This window comes from Mytilus californianus, unplaced genomic scaffold, assembly GCF_021869535.1.
Source record: "Mytilus californianus isolate M0D057914Y unplaced genomic scaffold, xbMytCali1.0.p SCAF_12, whole genome shotgun sequence".
Taxonomy (NCBI): domain Eukaryota; kingdom Metazoa; phylum Mollusca; class Bivalvia; order Mytilida; family Mytilidae; genus Mytilus; species Mytilus californianus.
In genome coordinates, this window is record NW_026262604.1 from 8,731,028 (window position 1) to 8,745,754 (window position 14,727).

The 14,727-nt window shown below is 32.7% G+C and overlaps 1 protein-coding gene across 1 annotated transcript in view; it reads left to right on the forward strand.

Moving 5' to 3' along the window:
* The first annotated feature begins 413 nt into the window (after positions 1 to 413).
* The window catches only part of LOC127721326 (ankyrin-1-like), a 222,806-nt gene continuing 208,492 nt past the window's right edge, over positions 414 to 14,727 (forward strand). Inside the window, exons 1-5 of the mRNA XM_052228063.1 lie at positions 414 to 728; positions 1,824 to 1,884; positions 8,065 to 8,150; positions 9,846 to 9,893; positions 11,538 to 11,621. Coding sequence (XP_052084023.1) covers positions 8,090 to 8,150; positions 9,846 to 9,893; positions 11,538 to 11,621 — 193 coding nt within the window. The 5' untranslated portion in view covers positions 414 to 728; positions 1,824 to 1,884; positions 8,065 to 8,089. The remainder of the gene's footprint in view (positions 729 to 1,823; positions 1,885 to 8,064; positions 8,151 to 9,845; positions 9,894 to 11,537; positions 11,622 to 14,727) is intronic.

Sequence of the window (14,727 nt, forward strand, 5' to 3'; positions counted from 1 at the left end):
AAATCAATTATATTTGATGTCTGGAATGCTCGTAAGGTGTTTACGTCCGTCGGTCTGAATTCATTTGAACCTTGAACTCTTTTTCATGGTACATTAATCAATGTGTTAGTTTTATTTAATGTATGCAATGATTGAAATGTTTAAATGTTCAACACCATTGACATGACTTATAGAATGGTTTATGACTAAATTATGACATGTCTAAAAATACAAAATTGTCTGAATAGATATATCAAACACTGATGGTCATTTGCTATGAATAAGGTTAAACACTTAACCGTACTTGTATTATAAATATTTGATTGTAAAATATTTAAATTGTATTCCCTGATCATTTATTCTGTGTAAATTATGGCTTGTAATATGTAACGTATAGAAAAGAATACAATCTAAACAAGAAATCAAATTAAAAGTTTCAGGTGTTTTGGAATGGACGGTTGTTGGAAAGGTAACAGAATATGGACAAAACGCGACATTATTTTGCAATGTTTCAAACTGCTGTCCCAAAGATTCAGGTTGGGATAGGTGGACCCCAGTACAACAGACATTGTTTATAGATGTCAAAACAGGAAGACCTAATAAAAAGTATGATGGAAAGGTTTTGAAAGATGGATACACCTTAATTATTCAAAATCTGACAGAACAAGATCTAAATGTTTCATATTCATGTTTGTATGGTGTAACTTATGGGGAAATAAAGTTTCTATTGGAAGAAGACATTTTCACCTGTAAGTACACACACTCGATAGTTATGGTAATAATGGTTTTGACGTATATGAATACAAATATAATGTGATATGAATAAAAAAATTGAGAAGAAATCTACTTTTTTCCTAATTTTGTCTTGACTATGATAAAAATTGGGAAAAGAAAAGAAAGACAAAAAAATGAAAACCACACGTTATACATTGCATGCGTCCGAAACGCTTTTCGTGATGTACTGTCACCAGGAACACTCAAAGCCGAATATTTGAAAGCCAAGGATGTATAGAAACCGAAACAGTTGAAGAGCTAAGTAACCAAAAAGAACGTAGAAAAATAGCTAGATCCATATAAGATCAGCTTTGCCTATGTGAGTTGAAACCTTAGTTTCTTAACAACTTCAACATTTATAAATGGACACTAGACATATGTTTTGGTAGCAATATAGAATAGAAATGAATACAAGATGACACTGGGTCAATGAGACGCCAACCACATAACCCCATAAAAGCATGACATTTTGAGATGAATAAAAGGAAATGTGGTGTATATGACAAAAAGACAGCAACCATTAAAATAAAAGATAATAACGATATATTAAGGTGAAAAAAACGGAGATGTAGGGTTTATGTCAGAGACACAGCAACCCAAATGACCTCCAAAAAAGTGGTTCTACTCATTATCTTTAGTTGGTTCCAATTTACGCAAAAGAAATTTGGCCGTCTGACACAATCTTTAGGTAAACTATATTTGGTGTATGGAAGGAATGTAAGTTTTACATGATATTGGCCAGTTTTCAAAAATCTTGTCTGGAACTCCAATGCTTTAAAAATGAAAAACACTTGAAAAATTTCCTACATCAGAAGCACTTTTCTGGAATTCATTTTCATCTGGAAAGGTGAAACCTAAATATGTGAAAGCCTTGGGTAAAAAAATACGAAGCCATATAAAAGCTGTATGACCAAAATGGATACTTGTTCTTGACCTTCACAGGATTGATAATTGGGAGGGTTTCTCATTTATTATTGATCGGAGAATAAACACGGTGACCGATAATTCCCATTGAAATGTTATGTAAATGATATTATAACCGATTGTGTTTATGCTTTATTTGATTTCAGCCATAAGTACTACACCACCCGAAATTTCAACTGGGAATAGAAAATTATCTCAAGGTGAAATGTAAGTAAGAAGTTCAAATTTATTGGCATGTTTTTGCTTATTCTATAATGTAATATATTTTTATATGTTACACAACGAGTGAACATTGGATATAGCTTGATATCAATTCGAGATATATAATTTCAATATAATAATAAAACAGCCTTTTTGCAAGTTTTTTTTATTATTATTTGAATTAAATAACGGAATCTGAAATCAAGCGATATTTAATGCTCATGATTTGTTAAACATATTTATCTTATGATAAACATTATCAATGTACCTGACTCGTCGATTAAGTCTTTTTAACATACCAGTATGACGTCATATGTCCTTTTCCGGTGTGAAACTTATCATCAGACAATTTAAAACTTTTTGTATGGTTCACAATGTAATATGAATTAATAAGAATAGGATTTTGAGGTGGAAAATGTGAGTGTTTGTATATCATTGAAGAACTCACATACATCTCCGTTGAAATGGAGGAAACTGAATCCTGCACATCAAAATTGTTACGTTATCCAGAACTATGACCATTTAACCTTAGAAAGTTTTACCCTTGTCAGAACTGATCATGTCATCTCACCTTTTCCTATATGATTTATCGTATATACACGAACATGGAAGTTAATTGAAGTTATGCCCCTTTCAGTTAAAACAAATTTGGCTCTGTTCAGCAACAGACTTACAATCGCAACCATTTCTACAAGTTTTACGGCATCTACATGAAACATGGTACATTGTTAGACCTTAATATATAGATGTGCATGTTAAAAAGATGCTTAAAGCCATTGATTTTTCTCAGCGACATGCCTCTTCTAGGTAAGAATAGTGTTAACCTGTCCAGCATAGACCTTGTGATTGCAACTCCACCTTCATGCATTATAATAGATAAATGGAAATTGGTAAGATCCTAATATGTAAATCTGCATGTGGGTTCAACATTACAGTACATAGCTTTTTTCTATAGTAATGGCCTATAGAACTTACAAATGTTTGACTGTGTGGAACTTTCTTCTTTTAACTCCTCGTAAAAGATTAAATATACATGTATGAAACCTAGTATCTTGAAAACTGCTGTAACTCTAGACATTCTAACTGGTATAGAAATGTTCATGATATTGAGATATACCTACTTTCTACTAACATCAACATTGTCCGGCTACTTCTTACTGGAGTTATTGCCTTCAAATGACAAACGTTTCCTTTTCCATTGTTTTTTTATGTCTACGTCGTATGTTGAAAATTATTATAAAAAGAGATATACATTTAATTCCAAAAATGATCCTCAAGACAAGATCTACAAAAAAGGCAAATGACTGAAATCATCAGACGACTCCTTCTCAAAGTTATTGCCCTTGAATGACGATCTTTAGATGTTTTTTTTTGTATTTATGATAGAGAGAAACTGAAAAAAATGAGCAGAAAGATACGATCTTCAAATTAGTCAAATGACCCAAAGCGTCATTTGACTTCTTCTGTTTTGGTTATTGCGCTTTAAGGACGATTCATTTACCACTTTTGTCTCGCTTGCCACGACATTTGCACAATGCGAGACATAAGGATTACAATCCGGCTGCGGCAGCTGCGTAAAGTAGCTTTATATTTCATATGGTAGAAGTCCCCGATGCTTTAATCTTTGTATATATATGTATTAGTTTACAAAATAACGTCTGTCATATATTCCTTGTCCTTGGCTTCGTTTACATAGCTAAGCTTGACAAAAAATTCACTGTAAATTAGAAATACTATGAATAATAGGATAATTGTATTTGGTATATATGGGTTCCTTGAAATGTCTTCATGTCTATCAGAAAGGGTTCGACTGACCTCATTGCTGTATCAGTGAGCAAGTTGAAAGTTACATGATTAGGTCCGTTTCACAAATACTGTAAGTAGTAGGTCAACTATATTTGGTTATTGAATGACTGTAAGGGTACATATAAAAAAGAAGATGTGCCAATGAGACAACTCTTCACAAGAGACCAAAATGACACAGAAATAAGTTTGTTATTGGCTGTCAACTAGCTCTCAGTAACGGTGAGTACTCTCAGATCTTTACTTAGTGTCTTTTTGTCGTTGGGGTGTACAAGTTCCGGCCACGTCCACTCTGTGTTTTTGTTAGATGTATTTATATTTGTATCCATCTGAGGAGTTAAGCCTTTTTAACTGATTTTTTTGATTTGTTTTTATGTTGTACTGTTACAATTGTTCCAGGTTAGGGGAGGGTTGGGCGCCAGCTAACATGGTTAACCCCGCCACATTCTGTATGTACCTATCCCAAGTCATGATCCATGTTTGTTTGCCTGGTATCACCTGTCCTTGACCTCAGTTTTATGGTTCATCGTTCACTGATGAAGGTTCGTTTTGCTAAGTCTTTGGTTTTCTATGTTGTGTTTCGTGTACAACTGTTTTTCAGTAGGTCATTTTTGTAGCCATGGCATTGTGATTTTGTTTTCGACTTATGAGTTTGAATGTTCCTTTGGTATCTATTGCCTTTTTTTCAATAGCAGGGTCACTTGTGAGATACTACAAACAATAGGTCATTTATATTTGGTGTATGGAATGATTGTAAGCTGTACATGTCTGTCTGACCGTGTTCATCTGATGTTGACCCTGTTTTCGATGTGCATTGGTCAATGTGAAGTTGAAATGGTTTGATCTGGTTTTTTAAACCTTAAAAATTAGGTAAACTATATTTGGTGTATGTAATTAGGAATGTAAGTTGTACGTCTGTCTGGCGTGGACCGTGACATCATTTACGTAATCTTCAAATATACTTTTAGTAAAATTTATCTTTAGGACTATCAACATAACATAAATCAACAATACTTTAGCAGGCGAGACATTTCAGCGTGTGCAATCTTGTTAATGTTTTGATTATTAAAAACAAAGAAAGGTGGTATGATTTCCAAATAATTTGTTTCTATGAATGTAGCATTGTCGTTTGTTCTTGTTGCACTTCAGTGTTTCTGTTGTTCCGTTGTTTTCCTCCTATAGTTGATGTGTTTTCCTCCGTTTTAGTTGTCTCTCAATCGATTTATGACTTTTGAACAGCGGTATACTACTGTTGCCTTTGATTAATTCAAATGAGATAACTATCCACTCAAAGTTCAAATAAAGCAGTTATCGGCAACCGTACTGCCTCCAAAAATGAGGAAAACCCATACTGTATAGTCGTCTATAAAAGGCCAGACACGTAAATAAATGTAATTAATAACACTAACAGTCTAATTTATAACAACACAATTTACAATACACAAATATGACAACCACTGAACTACAGGCTCCTGAAATGGGAGAGGCACATACAGAATGGGCGGGTTTAACATGTTTGTGTGCGCTCTACTCTCCACTAATTTGGGACAGTGGTGTATAAGAGAGACAAAAGATACCAAAGGGATATTCAAACTCATTAGTAGAAAACCAACTGACAATGCCATCGTCAAAAAAGGCAAAAGGACAAATAACGGTACACTAACCACAGCATCGAAGTATTAGCAGTTACTGACAGGTAGTTCAAAGTCAGCAACAACTTATCAAAAAATCCGGTATCTAAGACCAAAACTTCACTTAGTTTATATCATATATCCAATGGATTAAGTGCAATGCCAAAATATAGTATCGGAAGATTCTAGAATTGTGAATGTGTGTGTGTGTATACCACCAACAAGAGCAACAATTTTTATTTGTCAATCTAGACGCCTCAAGGAGCAGAACAATTACAGATTAAATTGAAGTATATATATAAAAGTGATGATTTTTTTATTTAAAAATTGCAATTAACTATCTATAGATGAAAAGTGAGACAACAAACATAGTGTATTCCTAAATAAATGAGAGAGTGAACAATCAGTATCGTTGTTTTATTTATTTAAGAGCTGGCGGATCACTACTGTCTTATTACTTTATTTTGCTCGTCTATTATGAAACTATCTTTCTATTTTATCAATATATCATTAACTATTAGATCTGCATTGTATGTCAACCATGTAAACTTTAATTGGTCACTTAAAAATCTAAAATAAGTTTTTTTAGAAGATACATCTCAATAAAAACTCAACGTTCAGTTCTAAGTGATAGACATTGAAGAAGAAAATAAACTGCATCATCCACATGGTTATTATTACATAATTTACAAAATCTTTTGTCTGGAGGTATCCCTTTGTTTCTACCCTTTACTGTTTCAAATTCATCGGAACTGATTCTAAATTTGGTTAACTCATTTATTGCTTTACAATTTCATATCACTGAACATTTCTCAAGGCCAGTTCCAATTTTAAATAGTCTATAAATTTTGTAATTTATTTCCGTGCACCATGCCAGGTTTTCATAATTTAATTGACTGAATCACATTTCATTATATTTAATTCTGAGTCTTTTTATGGTAATTGACTTATTATTAGATTTGTGATTGATCAAATATTCTGGAGTTAAATTAATATATTTAGATACTGAATACATGCTATCCAACCTTTTGTCCTTTTTTTTAGAAACAAACAACCGTAACTGTAAATTATAAGGGCATACACCACAAGCACGGGGACATATTCTACAGAATTCACACAGCACGAGCAACAAACAACCTTGAAATCAATATAGAATAATGAAATGAGACCTATTGTCATGAAAATTATAATAACATGGATAAATAGACAAAAAACACTTTAAGTAGCAAAAATTGTCAGCATGACAAGATTTACAAATGAGTCAAATGACCGAAATTGTCTGTTCGCTGTTTTTTTAGTTCTTTAACCTCAATGAGTAGTTTCCCATTTTTTTTTTTTTTTTGCGTTTTTGCATCTTTTTAAAGCATTAATTTGCATCTTTGCCCCCGGCGACTGTTTTTTTGGGAAAAATCCCAAAAATGGGCAAAAATTTCATCAAAAAGAGAAAGTCAAGTACACGTTTTTATGTTTAGGCGTGATTGACTTGACTATTATGTCTAGAAAACGTATAAAAGAAAAATATTTCATACATCAATTCAGATTATATTACGTTTATGTATATAGGCTCCAGGTTGATATAATAACATTAAAAATTTACAGTGCTAAAAAATAAAATATATCGGTCAAGTGAAATACCTTTCTAATGAGTCATAACAGCATAATAGGCGTGTTCGAAAAACACATTTATACTAAAGGTACTTGACGACAGACTGTTCAAGTGGATTTTAAAAATGCATATTTTCAAACAAAACTTCATGTTTTGTGTGTGTTATCTAGTATAATTAGTCTTCAACCTCTGAAAATTTTTAGTCTGCTCTTCCACGAAATATTTGATTAGAATTTGTTTAAATATTTTTAACTTTCGAAAATTAACCCTCAAAACCGATCAGATAATAGTTTTAGGTTGACCAAATGCATAAAAGTACATTAAATGATGCTAGTAAATATATTGTCTTTAAAAATACAACTGGCGTATAAAGATCGTAATGATGATATGTGGATAAATTTATAGGTTTTCAAGAGCTAAACTGAAAGCACGTCATCACTACAATGGCTTCCATTTTTACAATTATAAAAAATCGGTGGCGGAATGGGAGATAATTTTTACGAAATAAAATCCTGACTGTTATGGTGTCATCAAGACTTATGAAATTGAACTTTAATTAGTTTTCTCATTGTCCTACTTTTTTTTCTTTGTCGTTTGACGTGGTTATTGCAGGGATTCACAGTATATATCTACAGGATTCAGTGATATCTTTGTTTATACTAATATCTTACTGTGTAATATAGTGGACAAATACTCATGGTACAGCCAATAAATCAAAACATTATATACATTCGTACCTCTAAATAATTGAAGAGCCAATGTACCAAGATTATTTAACATATAACACGTAATACTGGTGCAAAATCAAGTTGGTTACCAGTAAATTATATTTATTTAGATAATCAAAGCAATTTCGAATTTTTATTTTTTGCATAATTAGCTAACTCCTATTCAAACAATAACAAATGTTAAAATAGAACATTTAATGACAGATGTCTGGATGGAACAAAAAATATGCATTTTTTTCAAATGCCCTTATTAAAGGTTTAGTTAATATCAAGATTAAAGGCTTAAAAGGCTACTTTCTTTAGTGACTATTCTTGACATAGCACAAAGATACCAGCTAAGCAGGTTATAGGTACAGGCTAGGTAAACATGTTTAAATGATATAATGTTTACAATTTCAATTTTTTCAATTGATTTCAGAGCTTCTATTATAACTGGAATTACTATGGTCGTAGTGTTAGTGCTAATTTTTATTTATTTATGGAAACGAAGATATAGAAGATCAGGTAAGTTTTCATTATGTATAGGCCACACAATTTGAGTTATAAATGATATTGGTAAAAAACCTGTACAAAAAAGTACAAATTAACAAAAAACCTAAGGAAATAATGTTCACTCTCCAATGAGACAATAATTCACCAGAGTCAAAAGAACCATATATTTCCTGAAACTGTAAACATTTAAGTCATTTAGTCCCTGGTACTTGATTGTTTCATTGGCAAGCATACCTTTTCTTCTTATTTCTATATGTCTTTATTTAGACGTTTGAACATATAAGCCATACTTTACAGATGACTTTTTACTGTATTTCCTCCTAGATGTCTTTTGGCTGTTTTTGTCATTATATTGTTTTGTCATTGGTGTATCCTTAAATCGTCTTTATGCATATGAAGGAGAACATAAGAACAATGAAAACAGTAAAATATACATACAATGAAATATTGCAGTATTCCTATTCAATAAATGGACGTTTAATTGGAATTACAGTGAACTTAATGCAAAGATAACAACATCTTCATAAAATTGAGAATGGAAATGGGGAATGTGTCATAGAGACAACAACCCGATCATAGAACAGAAAACAGCAGAAGGTCACCAACAGGTCTTCAATGCAACATGTTTTATGCCCCCTCTGTAGGCAAATTGGGCATATAGTGTTACCCTTGACCGTCCGTCCTATTTTTATCTTTGCAATTTAGCTTAAGTTCGCCTGATGCAATTTTATAAAATTCATACACAATGCAGAGAACGAATTTTGGCACTTAGTTGTTTACCGTTCTAGAGTTATGACCCTTTATTACTTGGAAAATTGCATTTTTACGTTTCCGCACTCTAATTTATGTTTTCCTCATACAAAATTGATGGAGCTCATACACAATGCTAAGAAATTAAACTCGCAGACAGAATTCGAATCTGGGCAGTGAGTTGCCTTCTGTTCTAATGTTATGCCAATTTATAACTAAAAAAAATTCAACTTTTTTCGTTTCCGCACTATGACTTACGTTTTCCTCATTTAAATTTTATGAAACACATACACACTGTTAAGAACCAAAACTCGCAGACAGAGTTCAATTTTGCAGTGTTTTGCTTACCATCCTAGAGTTATGCCCAATTATTACTTGGAAAATTGCAAATTTCTGCGTTTCCATACTCTACATTAAGTTTGTCTCATTTAGAATTTATGGAACTAATGCAGAATGCTAAGCACATTGCTCGGATTTTTAGTTCTTAAACTTTAATAACAAATCTAATGAGCGGGGCAATTCGTGTCCTCAGACACATTCTACTTTTGTTTATCTATTTTTGTTTTCTTCGCAGTTTGCAAGATAATTGTCCTCCACTTATGAAAATGCGATCGTACTCATGGTTGTAATATTTAAATCAATCCTGTCAGGAAAATGTAACCTATTTGACAGATTTTGAATCTAAAGCACATTAGTACCATGCAATTCATAACTGATTTTTAAGTCTCAAGTATAATTCAGTGTGATAATAACACAAGGAAAATGTATATAAGAATTGAAATAATGCCAATCAGCTATCATTTAAAAGCTAAAATTTTTTTTTTTTTTTTAGAATAAATAAATATGGAAAAAAACGGTATAAAAACGATATTATTGTAAAATGTCAACTTACAAACCTTCTTCATATTATCAGTTTTATGCTTAAATCTCACATAAATCCTAAACTTTAAATTTCAGATACAGATAAACCCGATAAAGATGTGCCTGAAGCGAAGCCTTTAACGAGTAAGTGCCTTTATATTTCAAGAAAACCAGGTTGATATGATCTCTTATTAATGTTTGACTTATTTTTTGTTTTATTTTTTGCTATAAAGTACAATTGCAAAATCCAAAAAATATTTTAACATCATCATTAGTTTATTCACTGTCAATTATTTCAAATTAAAATAAAATATCAGGAATGTTTTGGTGATCAGACAGCAATCTCGACTTCACGTGTTGCTTTTCGTTTTTTAAAGAATCATTTATGGATAAAAAATTAAAACAAAACGCTATAAAGTTCATGCGTCCGAAGCGCTTTTGTCGATTTACCTTCATCAGAACCATCAAAGCCGAATATTTGAAAGTCAATGATGTAGAAGAACTGATAGATTTGAAGGACTATTTAACAAAAAGGAATCTTAAAAAAACAGCTAAATTCATCTCAGGTCTACTTTGCCTGAGGGAGTTGAAACCTTATTAATTTCATAATTTATAAATTTATAAACGGACAATGATTCGTGAAAATGCAAGTAGGTGTTGGCAAATTAATGATAATTGTAATTACTATCAGTTGCATGAAGTAACTTGTAATTTGTAAAAAGTATAAAATATCTGATGAAGGATAGGATAGCTAATAAAACATATAAGCAATAAACAGGTGGATCATGTAAATATATAATCGGTATCAAATGGCAAATATGCAATCACAGTATTTGTACATGGTGTATGATGTCGATCCGAGTATATATCTATATGAAAGAAGTATATCGACTGATTTCGGTGGAAAGACCTTTCGATTTTGGTCTGTTTATTGTTCTGAATATATTTTGTTTCTTCCGCCAAAGTTTGATCTTTGATGTCGCTTAGATATTTTATATATATTATTGTACAGTTAATGCGCTTTTAAATTTAACCCCTTTTAGCAGAACAATTTTCTGCGTAAGAATTATCTCCCCATTAACTGTATATCATTTGTGTGCATCTCCTTCGTAACAAAAACAGATGTCGACAAAATTCTTTTTTTCTAAATTGTTCATTAAATCTTCAGGAAATTTTGGATGATTTGGATGAAAGCGATCCGTTGAAATCTTCTATGAATTATCTACCTTTACCAAATAGATTTGTCGTTATGTTTTTGTAACTCGTAAACCATAAGCCGTATAAACCTAGAGTCTTTTTATTTGAGGTCCTTTGGTCCTTACTTAGAAAATGAGATCTAAGTCAAAGGTCAAGGTCATGTTCTCAATTTTGACTTTTGCTTGCTTTTGCATAACAAATTATCTACCTTTAATTTAGACAAAAGTATACAGAAACCATTTTTTTTCTCAGTATGCACAAACCTATCATTGGACGCCAATAGTAACTTTGAGTAAACCGGAAGGAGCTTCTTATCAATAACTTTGAACATTGATGTAGAAAGACCTTCAATTTGTTCTCTGAATAATTGGTTTTTAATTTGTTCCTATGTTTTTTCTGTTACATCACTGTCCAATGATATTTGAAGGGTTGGTCGCTTTTTTTTTACTCGTTTGATTTGTTTTACGTTTGTCATGTCAGGGCCATCTAAAGAGTACCATTGTTGAAGGTTGTACGTTGACATTTAGTTGCTTACCTCTACTTCATTTGGTCTCTTGTTGGGACAGGATCAAATTTCTGTTCTAATTTCAGAAGGAAAAAAACATTCAGATCTTTATGAGAGAGTAATAAAAATGGAAACTGAGCAAGAAGAAGTGATACCAAAGAATATTAGAGGTATACTACAAATTTATAAGTTTATATGTTATGTATTCTGACATTTATAACTTGACAAAAAAGAACACTAATAATGATCAATAATTTTAAATGGATAGTTAAATGGGGTTCAAACTCTGTTAAAACGGATTACATGTGCTTTTAGAATGTACTTGTAGAGAATATTCATTAAACATTTGCCACAGGACGTTAAGCAACAATTATATATATTAATCATGTAAGAATGGCTGGTAGTAGACTCTTACAGCAGTGATTTATACTACTACATATTTATGAAAATTAAACTTCTTAAAGCAAAATGATATGCTATATGTGACCAAAGTTTTTTTTTCTTAACAAATAAAATTCATGGTTTTATTTCACGTGAATTTTTCTCTTATTAACAGCAATAGGATTATCATGTTTGGTATATCCAATCCTTGCACGTTCTACATGTCTGTGAGACAGAATTTACCTGACCTAGAAATCATTGTTGTCAATGTGTTTCAGTTGCCATAAGCAATGATCAGCTATATGTGTAAAAAAATTATTTGTTATGTGTTCATGTCTGTCTGACAGTACTGCTTTGACCTTGACCTCATTTTCGTAGATTCCTGATAATTTTATGTTTATGTGATACCTTTATCTTATAGACTTTCATCATATGTACAATCACGATCAGTTAAGCAGGCGAGACTTTTTAGCATTTTTACTCTTGATAGCAACTTACGTCAAGAAATTGGTTTCCATTCTTTATCTTGCAATTGGGTGTCTTATCATACATTTACAGCCGAACAGATATCGCTAGGCTGTATCTGTATACTCCGTGTTGAAGGCCGTACCTTGACCTGTAATGGTTTACTTTTATAAATTGTAACTTGGATGGAGAGTTGTCTCATTGGCACTCATACCACATCTTCCTATATCTAGATATCGCTTTAAAGCTCCGCCCACTGCCGGACTACGTTTGTGTATTGCTGTTAACGAGTGTTGTATGAACCTGCGTGACCTCAGAATGTGTATTGCAGTCGCATTCCAATAACGTATTGCTTGACCTTATGCGAACTATAGATTAATTTACGTTCTGTTTGTTTTCAAGCATTTCTTAAGAGCAATATGAATTAAACCCATTTTCAGCTAACAGAGAAAAAACATGAACAGCAGGATTAACTCCATTTTCTACGGCACCAATCGTCGATTTCAAAACTTGAATGTGTACATGTGTAACACACAAAATCAACCATGCAACAATGTCAATTTCAGCATGTTCAGTAAGTGTCAAGTTCAGTTCAATATCCTGAACCGTAGGACAAATCATACACTTTTGTTTTAAATCGGACAATGTTTTGTTATTTATATTTACTGTTGAAATTAGTTGTTATGTTAAAATAATTATTTACTTTGAGCGGTGTATTATTGTTGACCATTCGAAATTCTTTTCTGGGAACCCGTCTTCAGCTGAATGTGTGATTTTAATATTACTACGCGGGCCCCAAAGGATTTTAAATCTAAAATAAATGCAATAAATGTGAGTTTTTCTGTCTTTCAAAGCAAAGACAATATACAAAACTAATTGCAGGATAAAGACAATAACTGTTTAGTGTCTTTAGATATCAGCTGTATTTGTACTCGGCTCGAAACAGGAGTAACAGCTCGTTGAAGCTAGCATTACACCTGTTTCTTAGCCTCGTACAAATACAGATGATATTTAAAGACACAAAACTGTTATTGTCTACATAACTTCAGTTTGCCTCCACCAAATGTTATTACACTTATACGCAATGCTTATTACCATTAAACACAGATGCAGTATGCATTTATGTATGATTGCAAATTCCTCCATTATTCGAAGCATATCGAAGCATCTCCTCAAGCAGCGAGGGTACAATGAAATCCGTTTAAACTTCCTATTAGGATTAATGGAGATGTGTCACTAACTCATATGCTCTAACTTATACACGATGGACAAATCCAACCAAACACCGAGAGAGTGTTTGGACACTTGGAAGTCTGTTATTACGGTGGAGGAAGTGGAAGTACTTGGGAAGAACCACCGGACTCCTTGGTGGGAATAGACAAACCGAACAGATATTTGCAGATTGATCAGCAGGTCAAAGTTGGAGGCAATTTTGACCAACAGAGGCCCCGAAAGTACCAAGTATAGTTTACACTTCGGTCTGGGAAACATATCACCGGGTTTGTACCTATATGAGCAATGCGACGGGTGCAACATCCGTAGCAGGATCTGCCTACCCTGTTTACCACCTGCGATCATCCTCGGTTTTTGTAGGGGTGCGTGTCGCTCATAATTAGGAGATAATTGTGTTGTATTTTAAGCTTGGCCTTCGTAAAACATAGATTTTACCGTCGCAAATTTAGTTGACCTAGCGACGCGTAGCGGAGCTAGGTAAACGGATATTTGCGACAGTAAAGTCAAGTTTTACGAAGGCCAAGCTTAAAATACAATACAGTTATCTCCATTCTAATGCAGCATATCAAAATAAATTCCATTAAATAAATATTTTGGCTTAAAATGACATAAATGAAAAATTCCGCGAAACTGTTGTATCGTCTTTAGCATCTAAACAATGTGACGTCATGTGTATACTCACGATGTCAAATATAAACACTAGACGTATTTAAACCTTTCGTACGCTTCAGAATGGTTTCAATATTGACAAAAAGAAGATTTTGAGGCTGAAAATGTGACTTTCTTGTTTATGTTGTGAGAAATTACATACCCCAAAAAATAATCGGAATACAAAATGCATGAAATGGTGGCTTTCTTAGTTACGGACTTGTAGAATGTGGAATCTTACCCTTCAAAATATTTGTCAACGTCCAATGAAAATTGTCGTTACAAACGAATTGCATTAGAATTTAGTTTTCTATGTTGTGTTTTGTGTACTGTAGTTTGTCTTTTCGTCGTCTGTCGTTTTTTTGTTTGGCATGGCATTGTCAGTTTGCTTTCGACTTGTGCAGTGTTATGAGTTTGAATATTCCTTTGATATATTTTGCCTTTTTGTTCCCCAACTAATATATTGACATTTCCAGCACTCCGAATCAGGAGTCAATATTGAACTGGGGACTTTCAGCACTGTAGCCATTGGTCTTTACCACTCGGCCA